General features: G+C 42.2%; 1 protein-coding gene across 3 annotated transcripts in view; it reads left to right on the top strand.

Annotated features, from left to right (window-relative positions):
* The window catches only part of si:dkey-21a6.5 (sushi, von Willebrand factor type A, EGF and pentraxin domain-containing protein 1), a 47,159-nt gene that overhangs the window by 8,182 nt on the left and 13,934 nt on the right, over positions 1-25,043 (top strand). For 2 of the 3 annotated variants that reach the window (XM_060828771.1, XM_060828781.1), the window contains exons 2-5: positions 11,965-12,195; positions 14,044-14,179; positions 16,834-16,922; positions 22,326-22,386. In XM_060828771.1, the coding sequence (XP_060684754.1) occupies positions 11,965-12,195; positions 14,044-14,179; positions 16,834-16,922; positions 22,326-22,386 (517 nt within the window). The remainder of the gene's footprint in view (positions 1-11,964; positions 12,196-14,043; positions 14,180-16,833; positions 16,923-22,325; positions 22,387-25,043) is intronic. The other variant, XM_060828791.1, reaches the window with a different exon arrangement.

The raw sequence follows: 25,043 nt of genomic DNA, 5'->3' as shown, positions 1-25,043 counted from the left end.
AGCCTGGATTTTGTTCATGGTTCATGGTATCAATATAGATTGAGGAATTATGAATGATGTTGAGCATTGTGGAATCATCAGCAAACAGCCACTTTTCTCACCTTCTGATGGTAAGAATGAACTGAAGATGGTTGGTCCTAGGACACAATGTTGAGGAACTGCTATGGAGATGTCTTGGAACAGTGATGACTGACTTCCAACAATCACAGCCATCATTCTCTGTCCCAGGTATGATTCCAAACCTGATTTCCCCCTGTTTCTCATTTGTTTTAGTTTTGCTTGGGCTCCTTAATTCCGTGCTTGGTCAAATGCAGACTTGATGTCAAGGGCAGTCACTTTAGCGTGATGATAGCGCTGTGCTATACAATAGACAATATCCTTTTGTGAAAATGGAACTTGTTTCCTACCATTATGGTCATGGATCTCAGTATAGTTGAGGATGAGCTCAAGTATGTTCTCTCCCCTGCATTCCTCCTTCAATTGCTATAAACTTAGTCTGGCAACTATGTTCTTTAGGACCCTGTCAGCTTGGTCAGTAATGGTGTTGCCAAGCCACTTTTATAAGACCACACATTGCTGATGAAGGGCTTATGCCCGAAACGTCAATTCTCTTTCTCCTCAGATGTTGCCTTACCTGCTGTGCTTTTCCAGCACCACTCTTTTTGACTTTTATAAGACCATAAGACAGAGGAGAAATGGGCCTTTCAGCTCATTGACCATTTCAATTAGATTTTGGCTAATCTGAACACAACTCCACCTTCCTGCCTTTTCCTTATAACCCATGATTAAAAATCTTGTCTCGCCCTTGAATGCAGTTAACAATCCAACCTGGACAGATCTCTGCGATTTAAAAAATCCCACTCATTCACTACCATCTGAGAGAAGAAATTATTTGCTATCTGTCTTAAATGGGTAATCCCTTACTTAGCAATATTGCCCTTGATTCTATACTCTCCTACAAGAGGGAACTACCTTTCTCTGCCAAGTCTCCTAGGAATCTTGTATGTTTTAATAAGGTCTCCTCTCATTGTTCTAGACTGAATATCGTGCCAGCCTACTCATTCTGTTCTCATAAGACAGTCAATCTATACTCAGGATCAGCCTCTTGAGCCAACTCTGGACTGCCTCCAGTGCCAGTGCATCTTTCTTTTGATAAAGAATGTTGGTCCCTTAAAAGGGTGAGACTGGCGAGTTGATAGTGGGGAAGAATGAAATGTCAGGGACTCTAAATCAATATTTTGCATCAGTTTTCACAATAGACAAGACAATGAAACCATCCTAATAGTAACAGGTTTTGCAGAGATTTCTAGAAAAGGAGGACCTTAGCACTTTCTCTCCACCCAGTGATCGAAATACCGATGAGCAAACTGCCTGAACTAAAGGCTAACAAGTCTCCAGGGTCTAAAGGCCTACAACCTTGTGTTTTAAAGGAAATGGAAGCTAGATAGTGGATGCATTGATTATAATATGGAAAGGCCCCAATGGATTGGAAAAAAACCCCACTAATTTAATATCCTTATCTGAAATTATTAGAATCTGTTATTATGTTTGTCGTAACCTATTTTCTAATCAACCTGTTCACTGACGTTATTACACCTCTCTGGAAAAGGTGTGACTTGAACCCAGCCCTCCTGGCTCAAAGGCAGGAACACTACCACTGTATCACAAGAGCATCCTAAGGATTTAGGAATGGTACACTTGAAAAGTTAGCCACGCTGACTCTGATGAATTGTGTTTTTATTTTGGAGGCTAAAATATTTGACAAACTTGCTGGACTACTTTGAAGATATCGGGATCGAAAAGTGTGGTGTTGGAAAAGCATAGCAGGTCAGGCAGCATCTGAGGAGCTAGAGAGTCGATGTTTCAGGCATAAGCCTGTCATCGGAAATGTTGGTGGAGGGGAAGGGGCTGAGAGAGGGGGTGCAAGGTAGCTGGGAAGGCGATAGGTAGATGGAGGTGGGGAGGTGATGGTGATAGTGAGGGTGAAGTAGACAAATAGGACAGTTCAAGAGGATGGTACTGAGTTGGAGGGTTAGATCTGGGATGAAGTGGGGGGGGGGGGCGTGGGGAGGGAGAGATGAAGAAATGGTGAAATTGACATTGATGCTGTGTAGTTGGAGGGTCCCAAGGTGGAAGATGAGGTGTCAGGTGGCTTGGATTTGGTGGTGGAGGAAGCTACTTTCTCTACTTTTGAAGATGTGACAAGTGAAGTGGATAATGGGGTGTCCTGCAGATGTATATCTGGATTTCCAGAAGGCATTTGATGAGGTGCCACATGAAAGGTTAATACACAAGGCAAGATCACACAGGTTTAGGGGTAATATATTCTTTTGGATAAGGGTTTGGCTAATAAACATAAAGTAGAGAGTTAATTTTTTACTGGTTGACAAGCTGTAATAGTCAGGTGCCATAGAGTTTGGTCATCAGAGCCCCTGTTACTTAGCAATTTAGCAAGTTTGATGTGGACAAGTAAAGCAACTTATCTAAATGGAGAGAAGATGCAAAATACTTCAGTACAGAGGGATTTGGGTGTCCTAGTGCATGAATTGCAGAAAGTCAGTATACATCAGGTAGTGAGGGCAAATGGAACTTTGACATTTATTTTTAAAGGAATGGCATTTTTAAAAAAAAGGAATTGTTGCAATTGTACAAGACGTTAGTGATCCACACTGGAGTGGAGGTTTGGTCCCTTTACATTTTTTAAAAAATAATTGTATTGGAGGCAATTTAGAGAAAGTTCACTTTGATTCATTCCAGAGATTAAAGACTTGTTTTATGAGGAGAGAATGAGTAGTTTAGGCCCCCCACACATTAGAGTTTAGAAGGATAAATGATCTAATTGAGGTATAAAACATGCTAAAAGAGTTTAATAAAGGAAACATAAAGTGGATGTTTCCTGTCATGGGGCAACGAGAGGTCATAGTTTTATGTATGATTCTAAAACTGAGATGAGCAAGAATTACTTCTCTCAAAAGATCTTGAATCTGAAATTCACTACCCGAGAGTGCAGTGGACACCGAATAAAGATAAGGGGATAGACAGACAGAATTTCAATGAGTAATAGGCCAAAGGGTTATGGGGAAGAGGAAAGTGGAATTGAGCCCGACATCAGATCACCCATGATCGTTTAAAATGGCGGAGCAGGCTCGAGGGGCTGAATGGCCTACTCCTCCTTGTTCTTATAAGAGATCCAAAATGGTTCACCGTATTCTAGGGTGGTCTTATAGTCTTGTATAGTTTTAGCGAGATGTCTCTATTTTTATACTCGATTCCCTTTGACATAAAGACCAACATTCCATTTGCCTTCCCTATTACCCACTGTGCTTGGATGCTAAATTTTTTGTGATTTATGAGCAAGTGTCTCAAACTCTCCTCTGCTGTAGCTTTTGGCAGTCTTCTCTTATTTAATCATTAAGATTCAGCTCCTCTATTCTTCCTGTCAAAATACATAACCGCAGACTTTCCTATATTTTATTCCATCTGCCAATTTTGGCTTAGGCATCTCTGTTATCACTGTCGACTCTGTTATCCTCATCACTTGCCTTTCTAACTACTTGTCATTTGCATACTTGGCTTCAACACAATCATTTTCTCATCCAAGTCATTAACATGTATTGTAAATAATTTTGGCCCAACCATTGTTCCAGTGGTACACCATTAGTTACAGGTCACTGTTCTGAAAATGTCTCTTAGCCCAACGTTCTGTCTTCTATTAGTTAGTCAGTCCTCTCTCCATGTTGATTAATGTGTTACCAGGCTCTTATCTTAAAAGTGCCCTACATTAGGCCACTTCTCTTCCCTATTACCCGCTGAGCTTGGATACTAACGTTTTGTGATTTCTGCACAAGTGTCCCAAACTCTCCTCTGCTGGAAACACCTGGAAATCCAAATATGTTGCATCTACTACTTTCCCTTCATCTAACCAGCTTTTACCTCTTCAGGGAATTTTCATTCATTTGTTAGGCAAGATTTCCCCTTTCTGAAGCCACTGCTGACTTAGCTTGATGGTATCGTTTATTTCTAAATGCTCTGCTTTTGCGTTCTTTATGGTAGTCTGTAATGTCTGATATTAGGAAACCGTTAAGTTAACCAGCCTTTAGTTAGCCTTTTTATTGTCTCCTTCCCTTTGTAACTTAGAGTTGCATTGGCATATTTCAAATACTCTGGGACTTCTCTAGGATCTGCGGATTCTTGGATGATTACTGCCAGTGTACCCAATATTGCTGTAGCTACTTCCTTTAATATACTAAGATGGCTCCAGTCCGATCTGGGAGACTTATCCATTTTCAGCTCCATTCTTTTCTCTAGTGCTTTTTCTCTCCTCCCTCTGCCCGTTGGATATTTTTGTGTTTTCGCCATGCTGTTTATCTTGTTATTACTTGCAAATGTACCTTCAAAGTTCACTTTTTTTATTCTTTGATCATTGTTTGGTTTTCAAAACTTCTTTTAATCCTCTGACCACCCAGTCTTGCCACATAGTATGTTTTTTTTTCTTTCAATTTGTTGTTATCCTTAACTTTGCTGTTAAATCACAGTTTCCTTATCCCCTTGCTAGAACTTGTCTTTGTGTTAGTCATTGAGGATCATCACCCATTGTGCCTCACCATTCTTGTTATTTCCTCCAAGTGTTGCTCAACATGGATGAGCACTGATTCATCAGCAGGAAGTTTCTTTATCTGTATTTAATCTTATTCTATACGTCATCAATGTTGAGGATTTCAAAGACAAATCAATCCCACTATGGTGCCACCTCTGGGCCTTTCCATTGGGAAAGGAGAAAGCAGGTTAATGAAAACAAATGTAGGTCCCTGACAGTTGGAAACAGGCAAGTTATAATGGGGAGCAAAAAGATAGCAGACCAATAGTGGGGGTGTCTCATTGAAAGCTGTGAAGTTCTAATAGGACTGGGCAGGGTAAACAGGATGTTCCCGATGATCAGGCAGTCTAAAACTGGGGGCCACAGTCTAAAATATGGGGTAGGTCATTTTAGAACTCAAATGCTGAGATATTTTGTCATGAAGAGAATGATGAACCTATGGAATTCTCTGCCACAGAAAGTGGTTAAGAGCAAAGCACTGTTTTTAAGAAGGGGTTTGGCATTATTTGGTGCTAAAGTGATCAAAGGTACGGGGAGAAAATGGGAACGGGGTATTGAATTGGATGATCAACTGTGATTGTATAGAATGACGGAGTGGGTTCAAAGGGCCGGGTGACCTACCTCCTATTGTCCATGTTTCGGTGACATACCCTGAGCAGTATAAATGTCTGGGACATTGTGCTCTATTACGGTCCCGAGAGTGTAACTGGGGCTGTTGTTTAGTGAGTCTGAGCAACAGTTCTCCCAGTTTTGGTACTAGCTCATAGTTAATGTGGAATTTACAGGATTGACGAGGCTGAATTTGACCTGTTTGTCATGTGTTTTTTTTTAAATACACATGAAGGGTTATGTCCTTTCTTTAACCTTGACCGAAAGAAGAACTTTTATTGCAGCTGTGCCAACCTTTTAATTTCTTGCACCAACCATCCTCGTGGCCTGTTCTTGCTGCAATTCACAAATAGATTGCTAATGAGTGGTGTGCTTTCTCATCCTGTCTTTCCTCTGAGCATTGTATTAGCGTATTGTTTACTACCAAATAGAGCATCCTGTGAAAGGATGCTGCTTTCATTATTGATTTTTATGGCAATTTGAGCACAAAGTATCAGTCCTGTAGCTCCAATTTTTATACTGATTTTTGATGTAACTCATGATTTTGTTTTGTGCTGTGATTTTAAACAATTGGGAAATGAAAAAGAAGCCACAGTGTAAGGATGCTGTTAGTTTTAACCGTGTCTGGCACTGTGCTCACTTGAATAGAGGCTAAATTTCTTCTGGTCTGCTGCAGTGTGGTTAAATTGAAAGCATTGATATTTTCATGATGTAGATGAGGTGAATATCATTCAATCCCTTAATTACTGTAATGAAATGTCTGCTGACCAGTCATCCGTGCATGTTTGCCACCTGTAATGACACAGATGTGCCTTTAACAACCCAAGTAATATTAAGCTATCAAAAATACCAAGGATTAATCTAATGGTTCCTGACCAGTCATTAGGTTTTGTGAATAATTGTTTCTCAGCAACTTGTGGGATAGGGGCGTTGCTGGCTGACCAGCCTTATTGGCCATCCCAGTCGCCCTTGAAGGTAGTGGTGAACTGCCTTCTTGAACCACTGCAGTTCACATGATGGGGGTCAACCCACAATGCCATTAGGGAGGGAATTCCAGGATTTTGAAGCCGAGATACTGAAGGAACAGCGGTATATTTCCAGGTCAGGATAGTGAATGGCTTGGAGATGAACTTTTGAAGGTAGTGTTCTTCCCAAGTATCTGCTGCCCTTGTCTTTCTAGATGGAAGTGCTCATGGATTTGGAAGGTGCTGTTTGAGGAGCTTTGGTGAACTTTTGTAGTGCATCTTGTAAATGGTACACACTGGTGCTTCTGAGCATTGGTGGTGGAGGGAGTGGATGCACTTCCAATCAAGCAGGCTGCTTTGTCCTGGATAGTGTTACTCTTCTGGAGTTTTCTTGGAGCTGCACACATCCAAGAAAGTGGCGAGTATTCCATCACACTCCTGACTTACACCTTGGACATGCTGGACAGGCTTTGAGGCATCAGGAGGTGAGTTACTCGCCACAGTATTCCTAGTCTCTGACCTGTTCTTGTAATCATTGTGATTATGTGGTGAGTTGAGTTTCACGTCAATGGTAAGCCCCAGGATGGTGATAGTGGGTGATTCAGTGATGGAAACACCATTGAATGTCAAGAGTCAGTGGTTAGATTATCTCTTTCTGGTGACGGTCATTGCCTGGCATTTGTGTGGTGGGAATGTTACTTGCCATTTGTCAGCCCAAGCCTGCGATTGTCCACATGTTACATTTAAACATTGACTGACTGCTTCAGTATCTGAGGGGTTGTGAATGGTTTCTCAAGAGACATATCTATTAAATACATGATCTCTTTACTAGATGAAAAATTAAACCAGGTAAGCTGATTAATGTTTATGCTTTGAACCTGACACGTTTGTTTTCAGCCCACAGAAAAGACCGACAAATACAGTTAAAGAATTAAGAGAAAATAACAAATCTGGCCATATTACATCAATGACTTTCAAGGTGCATTGTTTCACCAGCATAGATGCGACCTCCAATATCACTTTTTTGAAATGTTGATCAGGGTTCACTCAGGCAGAGGCAGCAATATTTTTAATGCAGTTTTCTACTGAGCTTCAGAAAGCTGGTGTAGCATATTAGGCAGAGACCTTCCAAATCTTTATGCTGTCTCAGCAGCAGCCAAACAAAAACACTGTATCTCATGGAAAATATTGCTCCAGAGAACATCAATTCTGGTTTCGCTGTGATAGACTGATCAATTCTTCCTTCAGTTACCATTCAGCAACTGCCATATGTTTCAACATAGTTCTAGCAAGTCTGGAAGATACTCTAATTCCTAGGCATTGATGTTAACTGCCAACTTCTGCTATTAGATACCACAAGATAACCATAAGATATAAGATGACAATTAGGCCATTCAGCCCATCAGGTCTGTTCTGCCATTTAATCATGGCTGATACGTTTCTCAACCCCATTCTCCTGCCTTCTCCCCACAAGCCTGATTCCCTTACTAATTAAGAGTCTATCTATCACTGTCTTATGTAGACTCAATGACTTTGCTACAGAAGGTTGTGGAAGCATCATTCTAAATATTCGCCATCTGGTTGAAGAAATTCCTCCTCATTTCAGCTTTAAAGGGTCATCCCTTCTCTGTGCCTTCCGGTCCTAATTTGTCTAATGGGAACATCTTCTCCATGTCCACTCTATCCAGGCCTTTCGGAATTCTAAAAGTTTTAATCAGATCCTCCATTCATCCTTCCAAATTCAATCAAATACACACCCAGAGTTGTTAACCACCCCTTATATGACAAGCACTTCATTCCCAGGATCTTTCTTGTAAACCTCCTCTGGAAACCCTTCAAAACGAGCAGATCCTTCCAAAGATACGAGGCCCAAGACTGTTCGCAGTATTCCAAGTGTAATCTGACCTGAGCTTTATTCGGCTTCAGCAGCACATCTCTACTTTTGTAGTCTCGCCCTCTTGAAATGAATGCTAATTGCAATTGCCTTCCTGACTACCAACTGAACCTACATGTTAACTTTAAATAAAGGTCTTGAACTACAACTCCAAAGTCCGTTTGGGCTTCAGATTTCTGAAATCCTTCCCATTTAGAAAATATTCTTTATCAGAATGCATAATGTCACACTTTCCCATGTTGAATTTCATCTGCCGCTTTTTTCCGAGCCAGTCCTTCTGCAGCCCCCTCAATGCTTCCTGTCCCTTCCGCTATCTGTGTCATTTGGAAATTTAGCAACAAGGCCCTCAGTTCCTTTGTCCACATCATTAATGTAGAGCATGAATAGCTGTGGTCCCAACACTGACGCCTGTTGGGCTCCACTCGTCACTGGCCAGTAGCCCACAGAATGGAACCTGTCTTTCTCATACCACACGTTTAGCCATGTGTTTACTTCCCAAATTTTCTTATCTCTTTTATCAATGTGATCATGACTCAGATAATAATCCAGATATTACAACCTTTTTGAAGTCCTATTTTAAACAACATGCTCTTCCTGAGATTGCTGTGTTGTGGAATCTTTTTGATCAAAACTCGATCTGCAATTAACCTCTAGCCCTGGTCTCTCCAACAACAAAAGCTTGTTTGGTCTGTTCTGTTCTTTTTACCACAAGCTGTTTCCTGAGGTCCACAAATCATTCCAGCTCTCAAATTCCAGTTCACAACACCGAAAGCCAAAATTGATTAAAAGAATAAAAATGATGAAAATCAAGTGAGAACTCTAACACTTCTGAATGATATTTTTTTAAAAGTTAATTTCAGAGGCTGTGTACTTTGCTGGATGTACCAGCATTTATTGTTCTTCCACATTGTCCTTGAGAAACTGCCAGTGAGGCTGCTTTGTCAACTCTTCCATCTACATGTCGGGCAGAACATCCGTCTTGTGAAAGCTGCATGTATTGCTGCAGTGGGGTCATGCAAAGTATGTGAGAGAGAGAGACATTTCAAATAAGGTGATAGAGCACTCCCCTGTGTACCTTTTTTGTTTAGTAAGGCGTCTGTCATCTTGAAAGGTGGTAGAATTTAACCATCGTAGTCCAGAGATGGTTCCTGTTAGGGTGAAGGACAAGGCTGGGAGGTGTAGGGAGTGCTGGAGGACTAGTGAAATTTGAGGTTTTTGTCCAGAATAAGAAGGAAGCATATGTCAGGTAGAGACAGCAGAGATTGAGTGATTCCCTAGAAGAGTATAAAAGCAGTAGGGACATGAGATAACATTGGCAAATAGGGTTAAGGAGAATCCAAAGAGATGCCACAAATACATTAAAGACAAAAGGGTAACTAGGGGGATAATAAGGCTGCTTAAATATCAGCAAGGCAGCTTGCGTGTGAAACCGAACGAGATGGGGGAGATACTAAATGAGTATTTTGCATCAGGTTTACTGTGGAGAAGGGTATCGTGGGAAAATAAATGGTGACGTTTTGAAAAATTAACAGAGGTGGTGGTGCTGGACATCTTAATCACCTTTATGCATTTTAAGGTAGGACCTGATCAGGTATACCTGACAACACTCTGGGAAGCTAGGGAAGTGGTTACTGGGCCCCTTATTGAGTTATTTGTATCATCAATAGTTGCGCGTGAGATGCCAGAAAACTTAGAGGTTCGCTAATGTGGTACCACTATTTAAGAAAGGTGGTAAGGAAAAGCCAGGGATTGATAGACAGGTGAGCCTGACATCAGTGGTAGGCAAATTGTTGGAGGGAATCCTGAGGGACAGGATTTACATGTATTTGGAAAGGCAAAGACTGATTAGGGATAGTCAGCATGGTTTGGTGTGTGGAAATCATGTCTCACTAACTTGACTGAGTTTTTTGAAGAAGTAGATGTGATCCATATGGACTTCAGTAAGGTGTTCAACAAGGTTCCCCATAGGAGACTGATTAGCAAGATTAGATCTCATGGAATACAGGGAGAACTAGCCATTTGGATACAGAACTGGCTCAAAGGTGGAAGACAGAGGGTGGTGGTGGAGAGTTGTTTTTCAGACTAGAGGCCTGTGACCAGTGGAGTGCCACAAGCATCAGTGCTGGGCCCTCTACTTTTTGTCATTTACGTAAATGATTTGGATGCGAGCATAAGAGGTACAGTTAGTAAGTTTGCAGATGACACCAAAAGTTGAGGTGTAGTGGACAGCGAAGAGGGTTACTTCCGATTACAACAGGATCTTGACCGGATGGGCCAATAGGCTGAAAAGTGGCAGATGGAGTTTAATACGGATAAATGCGAGGTGCTGCATTTTGGGAAAGCAAATCTTAGCAGGACTTATACACTTCATGGTAAGGTCCTAGGGAGTGTTGCTGAACAAAGAGACCTTGGAGTGCAGGTTCGTAGCTCTTTGAAAGTGAAGTCACAGGTAGAGAGGAAAATGAAGAAGGCATTTGATATGCTTTCCTTTATTGGTCAAAGTATTGAGTACAGGAGTTGGGAGGTCATGTTGTGGCTGTACAGGACATTGGTTAGGCCACTGTTGGAATATTGCATGCAATTCTGGTCTCCTTCCTATCGGAAAGATGTTGTGAAACCTGAAAGGGTTCAGAAAAGATTTGCAAAGATGTTGCCAGGGTTAGAGGATCTGAGCTACAGTGAGAGGCTGAACAGGCTGGGGTTATTTAACCTGGAGCATCGGAGACTGATGGGTGACCTTTATAGAGGTTTACAAAACCATAAGGGACACGGATAATAAATGGACAAGGTCTTTTCCCTGGAGAGGGAGAGTCCGGAACTAGAAGACATAGATTTGATGTAAGAGAGGAAAAATATAAAAGAGACCTAAGGGGCAGCTTTTTTATGCAGAGGGTGGTGCGTGTATGGAATGAGCTGTCAGAGGAAGTGGTGGAGGCTAGTACTTTTAAAAGGCATCTGGATGGGTATATGAATAGGAGGGGTTTAGAGCGATATGGGCTAACTGCTGGCAAAAACGACTAGATTTATTTAGGAAGTCTGGTCGGTGTGGACGAGTTAGACTGAATGGTCTGTTTCCTTGTACATTTCTATAGCATGTTCAGTCTATATCATGCCCTGGAGTTTTGGGTCAGTATTGATCAGGTTAAATCACAGAATCCCTACAGTCTGGAAGGCAGCTATTTGGCCCATCGAGTATGCACCAATTCTGAAGAAAATCCCACCCAAACCCTGTAACCCCTGCATTCCCATGGCTGATCCACCCAGCCGGCACAATCTCTGGACATGATGGGCAATTTAGCATAGACAATCCACCTGACCTGACGTTTTTGGACTGTGAGATGAAACTGGAGCACCCAGAGAGCCCATGTAGACACGTGGAGAATATGCAAACCCGTAGCTGTGAGGCAGTAGTCCTCACACTCAATGGCCCTGCTGCTACCATTGTTTCCCTCCACATATGCCTCCAGTGATTGAACATTTGTATGGGAGCTGATGTCTACTGCTCTATTCTTTTTGTATCAGCAACACATTGGCAGTTTTATTTCGTTTTATACAATGTTTGCGAAATGAAGTCCCAGAATTACTGTCTCACCAGCCGGATCTAAACTTGAATTAAAAGTGAGAGCTAATGGCCTTTTCTGCCATTGCATTATTAGGCTGTAATATCCCAGAGTTCACTTTTGCCTGAAGTCCCAGCTGTTTTCAGACCTTTCTTTGAGACTAAATTACTTGTGGTCTAATTTTTAGACAATAGAATCTTTAATTTTTGGGAGTTTTGTTTCTGCTGTCAGTGTATTTGAATACAATGGCTTGTGATTTACATTTATTCTGCACACGGCATTATTCAGTTTTTATTTTTAACTGTTTGTTCCAGTCACAGCTTATGTTTCTGATTTTAGGCCTAGTGCTTGGTCAGGTCAGCACTCCATCAGTTGGCCCTATGGCTGCACTTGCTTCTGCACGGGTAACTGACTCACTTAATGGCTTCACCGTCACCACCAGCCTGACACAGAGAATTGTCATCACATCAACTGACGTACCAGGGGCTGTCACATCAGGAATTTCAAATTGTACAGCTTTGAACACTTCTAATTGTGCTGTGTGTTCTGCGGGGTATTTCTCAAATAATGGCAAGTACCTTTTTAGTAATTCCATTGTTACTCAGTTTTGCCCAAGTTTAAAGCAACAGTATACTTAAAACCATGCTTTTTCAATCCCTCCAGTCTGGAAGGCAGCTATTTGGCCCATCGAGTGTGCACCAATTCTGAAGAAAATCCCACCCAAACCCTGTAACCCCTGCATTCCCATGGCTGATCCACCCAGCCTGCACAATCTCTGGACATGATGGGCAATTTAGCATAGACAATCCACCTGACCTGACGTTTTTGGACTGTGGGATGAAACTGGAGCACCCAGAGAGAACGTTTTTATTATGGAGTCATGCAGCACAGAAATAGGGTCTTCGACCCAACTCATCCATGCCCATCAGGTTTCCTAAACTGAATTAGTTCCATTTGTCTGTGTTTGGCCCATATCTCGTTAAACCATTCCTATTCATGGGCCTGTCCAAATGCCCCTTAAATGTTGTAATTATATCCATTTCTACCACTTCTCCTGGCAGCTTGTTCCATATGTGCACCACCCTCTGCTTGAAGTTGCCCCTCAGGTCCTTGTTTAAATCTTTCTCCGTCACCTTAAACGTATGCCCTCTAATTTTGGATCCCCCTAACTCTGGAGAAAAGACCTTGATTATTCAACCTGTCCATATCCCTCATGAAGCCTGTAGAAGGCAACCCCTTACCTTCTACACTCCAGGGGGAAAAAAGTCCCAATCTAAACCCTTAAGACTCAAACCTTCCAGTCTCTGTAAATTTGTTTTGCTCCCTTTCCAGTTTAACAACATGCTTCATTCCAGCCTGTTCTGTCATTTAACTCTTTTCTCATTCAACATGGCATGTGCTTTGTTGCTTCAGTCAGCATATTTCAGGTCTGCCGGAATGGACAACTCTACTTTGTTTACAGCCATCCTAATGGCAAGTTGGCAAACTATGGAAATTTAATCCTGTGAAATCCATTCTAAAGAAGAGTCCTGTCAGACTCCATGTTAATTCTGTTTCTTTCTCCACAGCTGCTGCCAGACTTGCTGGGGTTCTTCAGCAAGTTTTTTTTGTTTTTTGCCTGTAAAACCTTTTGCCTGAGCCAAACGAAACCTCTGATCTAGGAACATAAAATCAGGAGCTTCACTGAATCCCTACAGTGTGAAAACGGACCATTTGACCCAGCAAATCTACACCGATCCTCCGAAGAGCATCCCATCCAGACTTAGCCTTGTGTTGTTCCCCGTGGCTAATCTGCCTAGCCTTCACGTCCCTGGATACTATGGAGTAATTTAGCATGGCCGATCCAACTAACCTGCATGTCTTTTGGACTGTGGGAGGAAACCAAAGCACCTAGAGGTGACCCACGCAGACACTGGAGGAATGTACGAACTCCCCACAAAATGTCACCTGAAGGTGAAATCAAACCAGGGTCCCTGGCACTATGAGGAAGTGAGGACTGCAGATGCTGGAGATCAGAGTTGAAAAATGTGGTGCTGGAAAAACACAGCAGGCCAGGCAGCATCCAAGGAGCAGGAGAATCGACATTTTGGGCATGAGCCCTTCTTCAGGCCCTTCCCTGGCACTATGAGGCAGCAGTGCTAATCACTGAGCCAGTGTGTAGCTCCTAGTAGGAGGAGGTGATTCAATGCCTCAGACCTGTTCTGTCAATCAATTAGATCATACTTTAGCAGGAATTTGATAAATGTTTGAGATTGTGGGAACACTTATTTGCCAAACTATTTTGCATTTGATAACTTCCAGTGTTAACTAAGTTTTACTAACATGCTGGCTGTATTATTGATACTAAGTAGTCTTTTTATTTCAAGTAAAACGTGATGGATATTTAAGTGACTAACTATACTTGTGTCCATTTTTAAGGGTCCTTGAACTGCTCCTGTTGTTCTGACGGCTTCTGCCTTGCTCCAGAAGACTGTCTGAGCTGTCCACAGGGTTACTACCAGTCTCGGACTGGACAGATGACATGTTTGCCTTGTTCAAAAGGTACTTATACAAAGTAAGTACATGGAGAAAAACCAACAGTTATACCAAAAATCTCCCTCTGACCCCATTGACAGTGACCCCCCACCTCATCACATGTGGCCCTATAGTGCGTTGGGCTCTTTGACCAGAGGGACAATGTAGCTGAACTCCATCCCTCCCCCATGTTTAACCATCCTTCCCAGTGGTAATGAGACTGTGCTAACTCACTCAATTGATCATAATTGGTTGAAGGAGTGTGGTGCAGTCATTTATTTGTGAGGATTATAAGTTATGAGAACAGCTGATGAATTTCCAGTTAGCAAAACAATTGAGGCTTTCAGCAACAGATGATCAGCCAACTACCAAGTTGGCCATAGACTGAGACGGGTTGGGGAAAATGGAAAAAGGAGAAATGATTGAATTGGTTGCTTATCTGTCTATAAATGGATATCAGGAAAAATATTTGAACCTTGGAACAGAACAACTAAATTGATGATGAGACATTTGAGAGATACTAGAATTGCTGAAGAGTTAAGGAGATGGTCAAACATCCCCTGATGAAAACATAATAGAAATGTATCCAGATCACAACTCATGCCATTACCTCATTTGAGATCAACCAGCTCTTGTGCAGATCAGGAACTGAAGGAGATTCTATTGGACTCATTCACTCTCCATTCTGCCTTTACCAACTGAAGTATTGGATAAACTATTGTAAACCTTTTGGTGGAAAGCCTTTGGTTTACTGAAGGTGTTCATAATCTCAAATCACAGACACAATGATTCTTGTGTTTTTCCATCCAATACATCTCTACGGTGACTCTGGGACATGCCATGCCATGTTTAATGGGCATTCGCAAGACTGAAACTAGAAGTGATTGGCTATGATCCAATTCACATAAAACTTGATGCTGGAATGTGAATTTGTCTGAAATCAAATTAGTCATGGCAGCTTTAGGGATTTGAACGTAATCCAAAAAGTAGTCTTCACCACCCCAACTCTTGTATTGAATACCATTTTCACAAATGTCTTGTAGTCATGTATGTACTGAAATCTGAGGGACTCAGTCGTTCATAATAAACATTTTAGTCATCTTACTAGACATTATTAGGTCCCATCACGAGTTAATCAAAAAGGAGGACTTGAACCCCATACCTGGATGATATAGTCTGTGATTTTTGCTGTAATCTGCTGAGGAAACCTTGCCTATGCCTTTGCTTCCAAAGTCAACTATTTTAAAACCTAGGAGAAAGTGAGGACTGCAGATGCTGGAGATCAGAGCTGAAAAATGTGTTTCTGGAAAAGTGCAGCAGGTCAGGTAGCATCCAAGGAGCAGGAGAATCGACATTTCGGGCATAAGTCCTTCAGGAATGAAGAAGGGTTTATGCCCGAAACGTCGATTCTCCTGCTCCTTGGATGCTGCCTGACCTGCTGCGCTTTTCCAGAAACACACCTTTCAGCTATTTTAAAACCTAGCTGGCCTTCCATTTTCAGTGCACCATAAACTTGAGCTTATTAGTCTAGTCCTCACTCAGCCAAATTCCATCACAATGATGGCCTTTTAATTGGATCTTGATCTGACAGCAGCTTGACCTTTTGAGTTACTAGTTGCCAGTCATCGTTCCATCATTGATATCCATGCTGTCAACTGAGGAATTAATAAAAGGGAAAAGTGCTGCCTCCCACTAAGATTTTGTATTTGTATGTCTACTGTAAAAGTGGTTTCCACCATGTCTAATGTGTTAATTTGAGCCTTTGTCAGATAGTATAAAAGATGCTTTCATTATGGATATTTGATTTTGAAGAAATGCTATTATCAGTCAATCTAACCCCCTCCAGTGTTGCATGTAGAGGTCCCGGATCACACTGGGGGCATGGGATGAATATTAAATATGTGCCACTGTTCCACATGCCTGATAAACAAATAAAACCTCTGAGACTGTTGATTTATAGATGGCAGTGTTATGAATGTTATTACAAAGTAATTAGCTGTAAGGCAAACTTTTTCTTTAATGTTGAGGTAAATTTTTGTGGCCAGCCATCATGAATGATGCATTGTAGATAGCTGAAGTAAAGAAAAACATTGATCTGTTGCCTCTCATTTCCTGAGTTCAAATTCCGATCTGCTAGATTGATTGATTTGGTTTATTGACGTGTGTTTTGTTACAAAATACAGGGAATGATGTGTGCTAACAGCATTCTCCAACGCCATCTTAAAACAGAGAAATAAACCAAAACATAGAATGTAGAGACAGAAGGATAAAGAAAGACTGTGTTCAACTTTTACAGTCCATTTGTTTGTTTTTGTTTGAGACCACATGCAATAGGAGCGGGTCATCTGGCCTCTCTAACCTGCTCCACCATGATATAGGATCATTGCTGATCCAACATTCCTCGCATCCGCTTTCCTACCCTTTCCCTGTAACCCTTGGTTTCTGACTGATCAAGAATCTATCTTTTGAAACTTTCTTTATCAACCAATGAAAAACTGCTATGGGCTGTCTACAGACATAGGAGGGAAGGATCCTTATAGTGGTAAAGTGAATTTAAAACATGGTTTATATTGTTGTGTAATAAATTATTAATCAAGTGCGAGACAGATCTTCACAATTGTGTAGCCTTTTGAATGTTTTTTTTTCTCAATACTTTTAAGTTCTAATGTAATAATTTGATATCTATCCTTGCAGTTCCACAGGGAGTACAGAATGTCAATCCTGTGAATCTGGGTTTTATGCCAATGAAACGGGTTCAAAATTGTGCAGACCCTGCCTTCCAGGTAGGAATGCATTATTGCTGCTATGCTGGAGCTCAATAAGGATTGGGATATATTGGTTTTGCAATGCAGAAATATTGCTATTTTCTTCTTGCTTCTTCCATTTATATTTCATGTGAGGCGAACCACAATATCATAGATTTAAACTTAACCTCAGCTGACATGTGCAGCAAAGCCGAATTTTGAAATAGATGTTTACTCTCTTTTTCAAAGCAGATGTTTTGCATCATCTTCAACCCAAAGGAAAAGAGTGGAAAATCTATTTCTTAAGAACCTGAATTTTGGGGAATTTTAATATCCTTTTTTAGATCCATCTCCACTGAGAGTTTTTTGAGCCATTGCTGTATAAATATTTGAAGCTGAGACACAGATGGACATCTGCGACAAAACGATCTATTCAGTCTGTTTGATTTAAATGTGCAATCAGGTTTTTTGTTAATTCATAGAATCATACAGAAATCAAAATCATTTTCAGACTGGAGGCCAGTGACCAATAGTGCGCCACAAGGGTTGGTGCTGGGTCCACTGCTTTTCATCATTTATATAAATGATTTAGATGTGATATAGTTAATAAGTTTGCAGATGACTAGTGCACAGTGAAGACGGTTACCTCTGGGTACAGTGGGATCTTGATCAGATGGGCCAGTGGGCTGAGAAATGGCAGATGGAGTTTAATTTAGACAAATGTGACATGCTGCATTTTGTGTTGCAGAACAAAGAGACCTTAGAATGCAAGTTCATAGTTTCTTGAGAGTGGAGTCGCGGTTATATAGGATAGTGAAGAAGACGTTTGGTATGCTTTCCTTTATTGGTCAGTGCATTGAGTATGAGAGTTGAGAGGTCGTGTTGTGGTGGTATAGGATATTGGTTAGGCCACTTTTAGAATACTACATTCAATTCTGTCTCCCTGTTATAGGAAAGATATTGTGAAATTTGAAAGGGTTCAGAAAGTATTTACAAGGATGTTGCCTGAGTCGGAGAATTTGAGCTATAGGGAGAGGCTGAGTAGGCTGGGGCTGTTTTCCCTGGAGTGTTGGTGAAGGTAAACTGGCCAATAATATAAAGGAGGATAGTAAAAGTTTTTTTAGGTATGTGAAAGGCAAAAAAATGGTTAAGACTAAAATTTGGCCCTTGAAGACAGAAACAGGGGAATATATTAGAGGGAACAAAGAAATGGCAGAAGAATTGAATTCGTACTTCAGATCTGTTACCACTGGGGAAGTCACAAGCAATCTCCCTGAGGTAACAGTGGCTGAAGGACCTGAACTGAAGGGAATTTATATTTGCCAGGAATTAGTGTTGGAGAGACTGTTAGATCTGAAGGCTGATAAGTCCCCGGGGCCTGATGGTCTACATCCCAGGGTACTGAAGGAGGTGGCTTGACAAATCGTGGATGCGTTGGTGATTATTTTCCAGAGTTCGCTAGATTCGGGATCAGTTCCTGCGGATTGGAGGGTGGCTAATTTGTACCACTTTTTAAGAAAGGTGGGAGAGAGAAAGCAGGAAATTATAGACCAGTTAGTCTGACCTCAGTGGTGTGAAAGATGCTGGAGTCTGTAATAAAGGATGAAACTAGGACACATCTGGATAGTAGTAACAGGATAGGTCAGAGTCAGCATGGATTTATGAAGGGGAAATCATGCTTAACTAATTTTTTGGAATTTTTTGAGGATGTAACTCTGAAGATGGACGAAGGAGATCCAGTAGATATAGTGTACCTGGACTTTCAGAAAGCTTTTGATAAAGTCCCACATAGGAGGTTAGTGAGCAAAATTAGGGCGCCTGGTATTGGGGCAAAGTACTAACTTGGATTGAAAGTTGGTTGGCTGATAGGAAACAAAGTAGTGATAAACTGCTCCATTTCGGAATGGCAGGCAGTGACCAGTGGGGTACCGCAGGGATCAGTACTGGGACCGCAGCTTTTTACAATATATATATATTAGATTTAGATTAGACTTACAGTGTGGAAACAGGCCCTTCAGCCCAACAAGTCCACACCGACCCGCCGAAGCGAAACCCACCCATACCCCTACATACCCCTTACCTAACACTACGGGCAATTTAGCATGGCCAATTCACCTGACCCGCACATCTTTGGACTGTGGGAGGAAACCGGAGCACCCGGAGGAAACCCACGCAGACACGGGGAGAACGTGCAAACTCCACACAGTCAGTCGCCTGAGTCGGGAATTGAACCCGGGTCTTCAGGCGCTGTGAGGCAGCAGTGCTAACCACTGTGCCACCGTGCCGCCCGATATTAATGAGGTAGAAGATGGTATTAGTAATAACATTAGCAGATTTGCTGATGATACTAAGCTGGGTGGCAGGGTGAAATGTGACGAGGATGTTAGGAGATTACAGGGTGACCTGGACAGGTTAGGTGAGTGGTCAGCTGCATGGCAGATGCAGTTTAATGTGGATAAATGTATTGTTATCCATTTTGGTGGCAAGAATAGGAAGGCAGATTACTACCTAAAATGGAATCAATTTAGGTAAAGGGGCAGTACAGAGAGATCTGGGCATTCTTGTACACAAGTCAATGAAGGTAAGCATGCAGGTACAGCAGGTAGTGAAGAAGGCTAATAGCATGCTGGCCTTCATAACAAGAGGGATTGAGTATAGAAGCAAAGAGATTCTTCTGCAGCTGTACAGGGCCCTGGTGAGACCACACCTGGAGTATTGTGTGCAGTTCTGGTCTCCAAATTTGAGGAAAGACATTCTGGCCATTGAGGGAGTGCAACGTAGGTTCACAAGGTCAATTCCTGGAATGGTGGGATTATCTTACGCTGAAAGACAGACTGGAGCGACTGGGCTTGTATACCCTTGAGTTTAGAAGACTGCGAGGGGATCTGATTGAGACATATAAGATTATGAAAGGATTGGGCAGTCTGGAGGCAGGAAACATGTTTCCGCTGATGGGTGAGTGCTGAACCAGAGGACACAGCTTAAAAATACGGGGTAGACCATTTAGGACAGAGATGAGGAGAAATGTCTTCACCCAGAGAGTGGTGGCTCTGCCCCAGAGGGCGGTGGAGGCCCAGTCTCTGGGTTCATTTAAGAAAGAGTTGGATAGAGCTCTCAAGGATAGTGGAATCAAGGGTAATGGAGATAAGGCAGCAGCAGGATACTGATTAAGAATGATCAGCCATGATCATATTGAATGGTGGTGCAGGCTCGAAGGGCGGAATGGCCTACTCCTACACCTATTTCTATTGACTGAGAGGTGACCTTATAGAGGTTTATAAAAGCATGAGAGACATGGAGAGGGGCAAGTATTTTCCCTAGGGTGGGAGAGTCTAAAACTAGAATGCATACATTTAAGGTGAGAGGGGAAAAAATTTAAAAGGGACCTTAGGGGCAATGGTTTCACACAGAGCGTGGTGTGTGTATGGAATGAACTGCCAGAGGATCTGGTGGAGGGTGGTACAATTACAGCATTTAAAAGGCGCCTGGATGGATATATGAAAGGAAGGGTTTAGAGGGTTATGGGCCAAGTGCCGGCAAATGGAATTAGATTTATTTAGGATATCTGGTCTGTATAGACAATTCGGACTGAGGTGTCTGTTTCTTTGCTGTACACCTCTCTGACTCTAGTTGGTCCTTCACACCAACACTTTTGAAGGATTTCTATCTTTCTACTCTCCTGCTTTTTAACCAATTTGCCTTAGATCTGAAAACCCACTTCCCTTTGGAAGGTTATATTGAATTTGCTTATACTGTTCAAAAAGGTTTGCATATAGGAGAAAGTGAGGACTGCAGATGCTGGAGATCCGAGCTGAAAATGTGTTGCTGGAAAAGTGCTGCAGGTCAGGCAGCATCCAAGGAACAGGAGAATCAACGTTTTGGGCATGAAGACGGGCTCATGCCCGAAACGTCGATTCTCCTGCTCCTTGGATGCTGCCTGGACAGTATATACCAGATTATAAAGTTTTGTTTAAATTAAAAATTCTCCTGATTTTCACCTTTTTTAAACTAAGGTCACCAGTCTTCCTTCCAGCACAGTCAATTCCTCTTGACCATGTTTATTAAAACTCCGTTTTTTTGTGTGTAACAATAAATAACCCATGAATCCTTTCTGGTTTAAGAAAAATTCTTTTGTCTCTGCAGCCAATCAAGTCTGCTCTGCCGCTTTCAGTTATATCATGGCTGAACTCCCAACGGCCCTTTCCCCCTTTATGCATGAAGCCCTTGATTCCCTCACTCTCCAAAATATGTTCATCAATCACATTCCAGAATATAATGTAGATTCCAAGTTTCACAACCTCTCTGAATGAGAGAATATTGTCTATCCATTCTAAATGGCTGATCCCTTATCTGAGATGGTAATGTTTTAAATCCCCTGGGGATTAGTATCTCATTTAGCATACATAATATCCATTATGTGCCTGTGTTTTTATAACCACAGGGTCCCATCTGATTTTTCTTTTTTTAAAAGCTGCCTTACTGTCTTGTCCTGCAAACCCTTTGGATTTGATTTATTTTTTCCCCCTCTACATCTCTTCTAAAATGATCCTGTTTATTTGTAATGACTCTCTCTTTTTTTGCCCTCCCATTCCCCCATCCTGAAGGCAAGTCTATCACTTGACGTCCCCTGCATTAAGTTTCATCTTTGGCCAATGATTGAAGCAGACACACTTGTCCTCCTGCAGTCTGGATGGTTTTATTGAAGTGATGAACCGGAAGAGAATTTTATATTCCCCTACCGCCAGTAGATTTGAAGGTGGACAGATAAAATCTAACGGGTGACCATTTCACTGACCAGTCTGAACATTTACAGGGCAGGTGGAGGTATGTGGTGGTCTGCCTGCCTGCCCATAGACCAGTTGGCCCTTGAGTGGACCATTAATGGTTATTGAAGGGTCTTGTGCTGCTGTCATTGGCAATTTACCCATTTAGGAGCGTGGGGAGAGGGCAGACATGGCTGTGCAGGAAGTGACTTCAAAGTATATGGTTGGTTCGGTGGGGAAAGGAGGCTGCATTTGAAGCTCCTTTCTCTCCTGAGCCCACTTACCTTTCAGAGACCCTTGACCGCAGAGCTGCCTCCGCTCTTCCTCACTCGGAAATGCTTGTGAATCCCAGCCCCAGCCGCCATTATCAGGGGCACTGTTGGCTCCACAGCCATCGATTCTCTTCAGATGAGACTCCTTCCTGACAAAGGGTTATGTCAAATGAATAAGGCTGTTAGCATTACTGCCATGTAAAGTTGCCCAGAGCAATCATCGTGGGAATGCTTTTTAGCTGGGTATCACTACTATGGTACACGATAAATTTTTAGTCCAGTGTCACATTGGACTTGTTGGTTAGATGATGTCCTTTCTAATTGGAATGTATCTCCATGGCCATGAGCCTATTGCATCCAATTGGACATATTCAGAAAATGCACTAAAATATCACCTTGCTTCATAGGTTACTTTTCAGAGATGAATGCTACTGGCTGTGAGTCCTGTTCTCAAGGATTATTTTGCAAGTAAGTACTTCCGGTGTGCGTATCTGTAGAATCATGTCAGTAGAGCTGCTAATTTGTGAATTCCTGATGTGCTAAGTCAGCTGATCTCCTCTCACTTGGCGGTAGAGCTGTGCAAACTTCAATCTCCTTTCACCTGATGTATCTTTAGTGGATTCAGTGCACTCAGCATCCTTTTAGCCCAAACAGCATCTAAAACTGAGACAGAGATGGCTCTGTGAAGTATTGAAAGTTCCTGTCTTGCTCCTTGGCGATCTCAGATGATCCATTTATGTCCTGGTGGGAATTCTTGTGTTTTAGACCTTAAGATTATAGGAGCCGAATTAGGCTCGTACCAGAGCCTCGTATGTCCTTAGCAGTACATCTCTGCTGTTGTATTCTAGCCCTCTTGAAATGAAGGCATTTGCCTTCCTAACTGCCAAGTGAACCCATGTATTAACACTAAGCAAATTCTGAACTAGGACTCCCAAAGCACAGAATCTCCCACTTTCCCTCATTGTATTCCATCTGCCCTTTCTTTATCCACTGTCCTAGCATGTCCAAGTCCTTCTGCAGCCTCCTGCTTCGTTAACACATACCTGTCCTTCCACCTATCTTTGTATCATCAATAAATGTAGCAACAATGCTAACTTCAAAACTGAAAGAACTGAGGATTCTGGAAGACAAATTGCTGGAAAGGCTCAGCCGGTCTGGCAGCATCACTGGACACTTGCTCAGAACCTGAAACATTAACTTTGACCTCTCTCCACAAATATTGCTAGACCTACTGAGCCTTTCCTGCAATTTCTATTTTTGTTCAAAATAATGCTTTCAATTCCTTCATCCAGATCATTAATGTATGACATGAGCAGTTGTAGTCCCAATACTGACCCCATGTGGAACTCCACATTGCCAGTTACCATTCTGAAAAAGACCATTTAATCCCCACTTCTGCCAGTTGTCCAATCCTCTTTCCATGCCACTATCTTGTCCCTAACACCATGGGCTCTTATTTTATTTAGCAGCCTCCTATGTGGCACTTTGACAAAGGCCTTCAGGAAATCTAAATAGATCACATCCACTGGCTGTCCTTTCTCTAACTTGCTATGCCGACTTAACCTTACTTTACCATATAATTCCAAATACTCCACAATCTCATTCTGCGCAGTGGACTTTGAGGTCAGGTTAACTGGCGTAAAATTTCCTCTCTTCTGCCTCCCCCCCCCCCCCCCCGCTTCAACAGGAGTGTTCAGATAGCCTTACTGAATACACCAGCAAGAACACGGTCAATGGAATATAATGGGCGAAAATGCGAGATTATCTATTTTTTGGGTGGAATAATAAGCGTGCAGGTTGTTCCTTAAGTGGCCAGATGTTTGAAAGTGGAGTTGCACAAAAGGACTATCGACAGTAAGTCACTGAAGGCACATGAGAGTGCAGCAAGGTATTAAGACCATAAGATATAGGACTGGCAGTAAGGCCATTCTGCCCATCGGGTCCACTCTATTTAATCATAGCTGATGAGCATTTCAACTCCAATTACCCGCACTCTCCCTGCAGCCCTTAATTCTTAGCGAGATCAAGAATTTATCAGTCTCTGCTCCATGACAATGATTTCCACAGACCCACCACTCTCTGGCTGAAGAAATGTCTCCTCATTTCCATTCTAAATTGACCCCCTCTAATTCTAAGGCTGTGCCCATGGGTTCTAGACTCCCTGCCTAATGGAAACAAATTCCCAGCATCCAATGTTTCTAAGACATGCATTATCTTGTAAGTTTCTATTAGAACCTTCTATTTTAATTAACACAATCCCAGGATCCTCAGCTGTTCATGGTATGTTAGACCTACCATTCCAGGGATCATCTGTGTGAATCTCTGCTGGACATGCTCCACTGCCAGTATGTCCTCCTTGAGGTGCGGGGCCCAAAATTGGACACTGTATTCTAAACGGGGCCTAACCAGACCTTTCATAAAGTCTCAGTAGCTGCTTTTATATTCCAACCCTCTTGAGATAAATGACATTACAATTACTTTCTTAACAGACTCAACCTGCATGTCAACCTTTAGAGAATTCTGGACTAGCACTCCCAGATCCCTTTTATACTTTTGGCTTTATGAATTTTCTCACCATTTAGAAAATAGTCCATGCCTGTCTTCTTTTTCCCTAAGTGCAAGACCTCACATTTGCTCATGTTAAATTTCATCAGCTATTTCCTGGACCATGCTGCTAAACTATTTAAATCTTTCTGCAGCCTCCCTACCTCCTCAGTGCTACCTGCCTGTCCACCTAACATCGTATCATCGGCAAACTTCGCCAGAATGCCCCAGTACCCTCATCCAGATCATTAATAAATTGAACAGCTGCGGCCTCAACACTGAACCCTGCAGAACACCACTTGTCACTAGCTGCCATTCCGATAAAGAACCTTTTATCCCAAGTCTCTGCCTTCTGTCAGACAGCCAATCCTCAATGCATGCCAGTAGCTCCCCAACAACACAATGGGCCTTCACTACTAAGCTGAAGCCTAACGGGATGGTAGCCTTTGTCACAAGAGGATTTGAGTAGTGAAGTCTTGCTTCAATTGTATAGGAGGTTAGACAGTACCTGGACAGTAATGTGTGCAGTTTTGGTCTCCTCTCCAGAAAGATGATATTGCTATAGAGGGAATGCAACGAAG

Source organism: Hemiscyllium ocellatum, chromosome 1 (assembly GCF_020745735.1).
Source record: "Hemiscyllium ocellatum isolate sHemOce1 chromosome 1, sHemOce1.pat.X.cur, whole genome shotgun sequence".
NCBI lineage: Eukaryota > Metazoa > Chordata > Chondrichthyes > Orectolobiformes > Hemiscylliidae > Hemiscyllium > Hemiscyllium ocellatum.
Note: the sequence above shows the minus strand (reverse complement) of the source record. Positions and strands in the feature narration are given on the sequence as shown.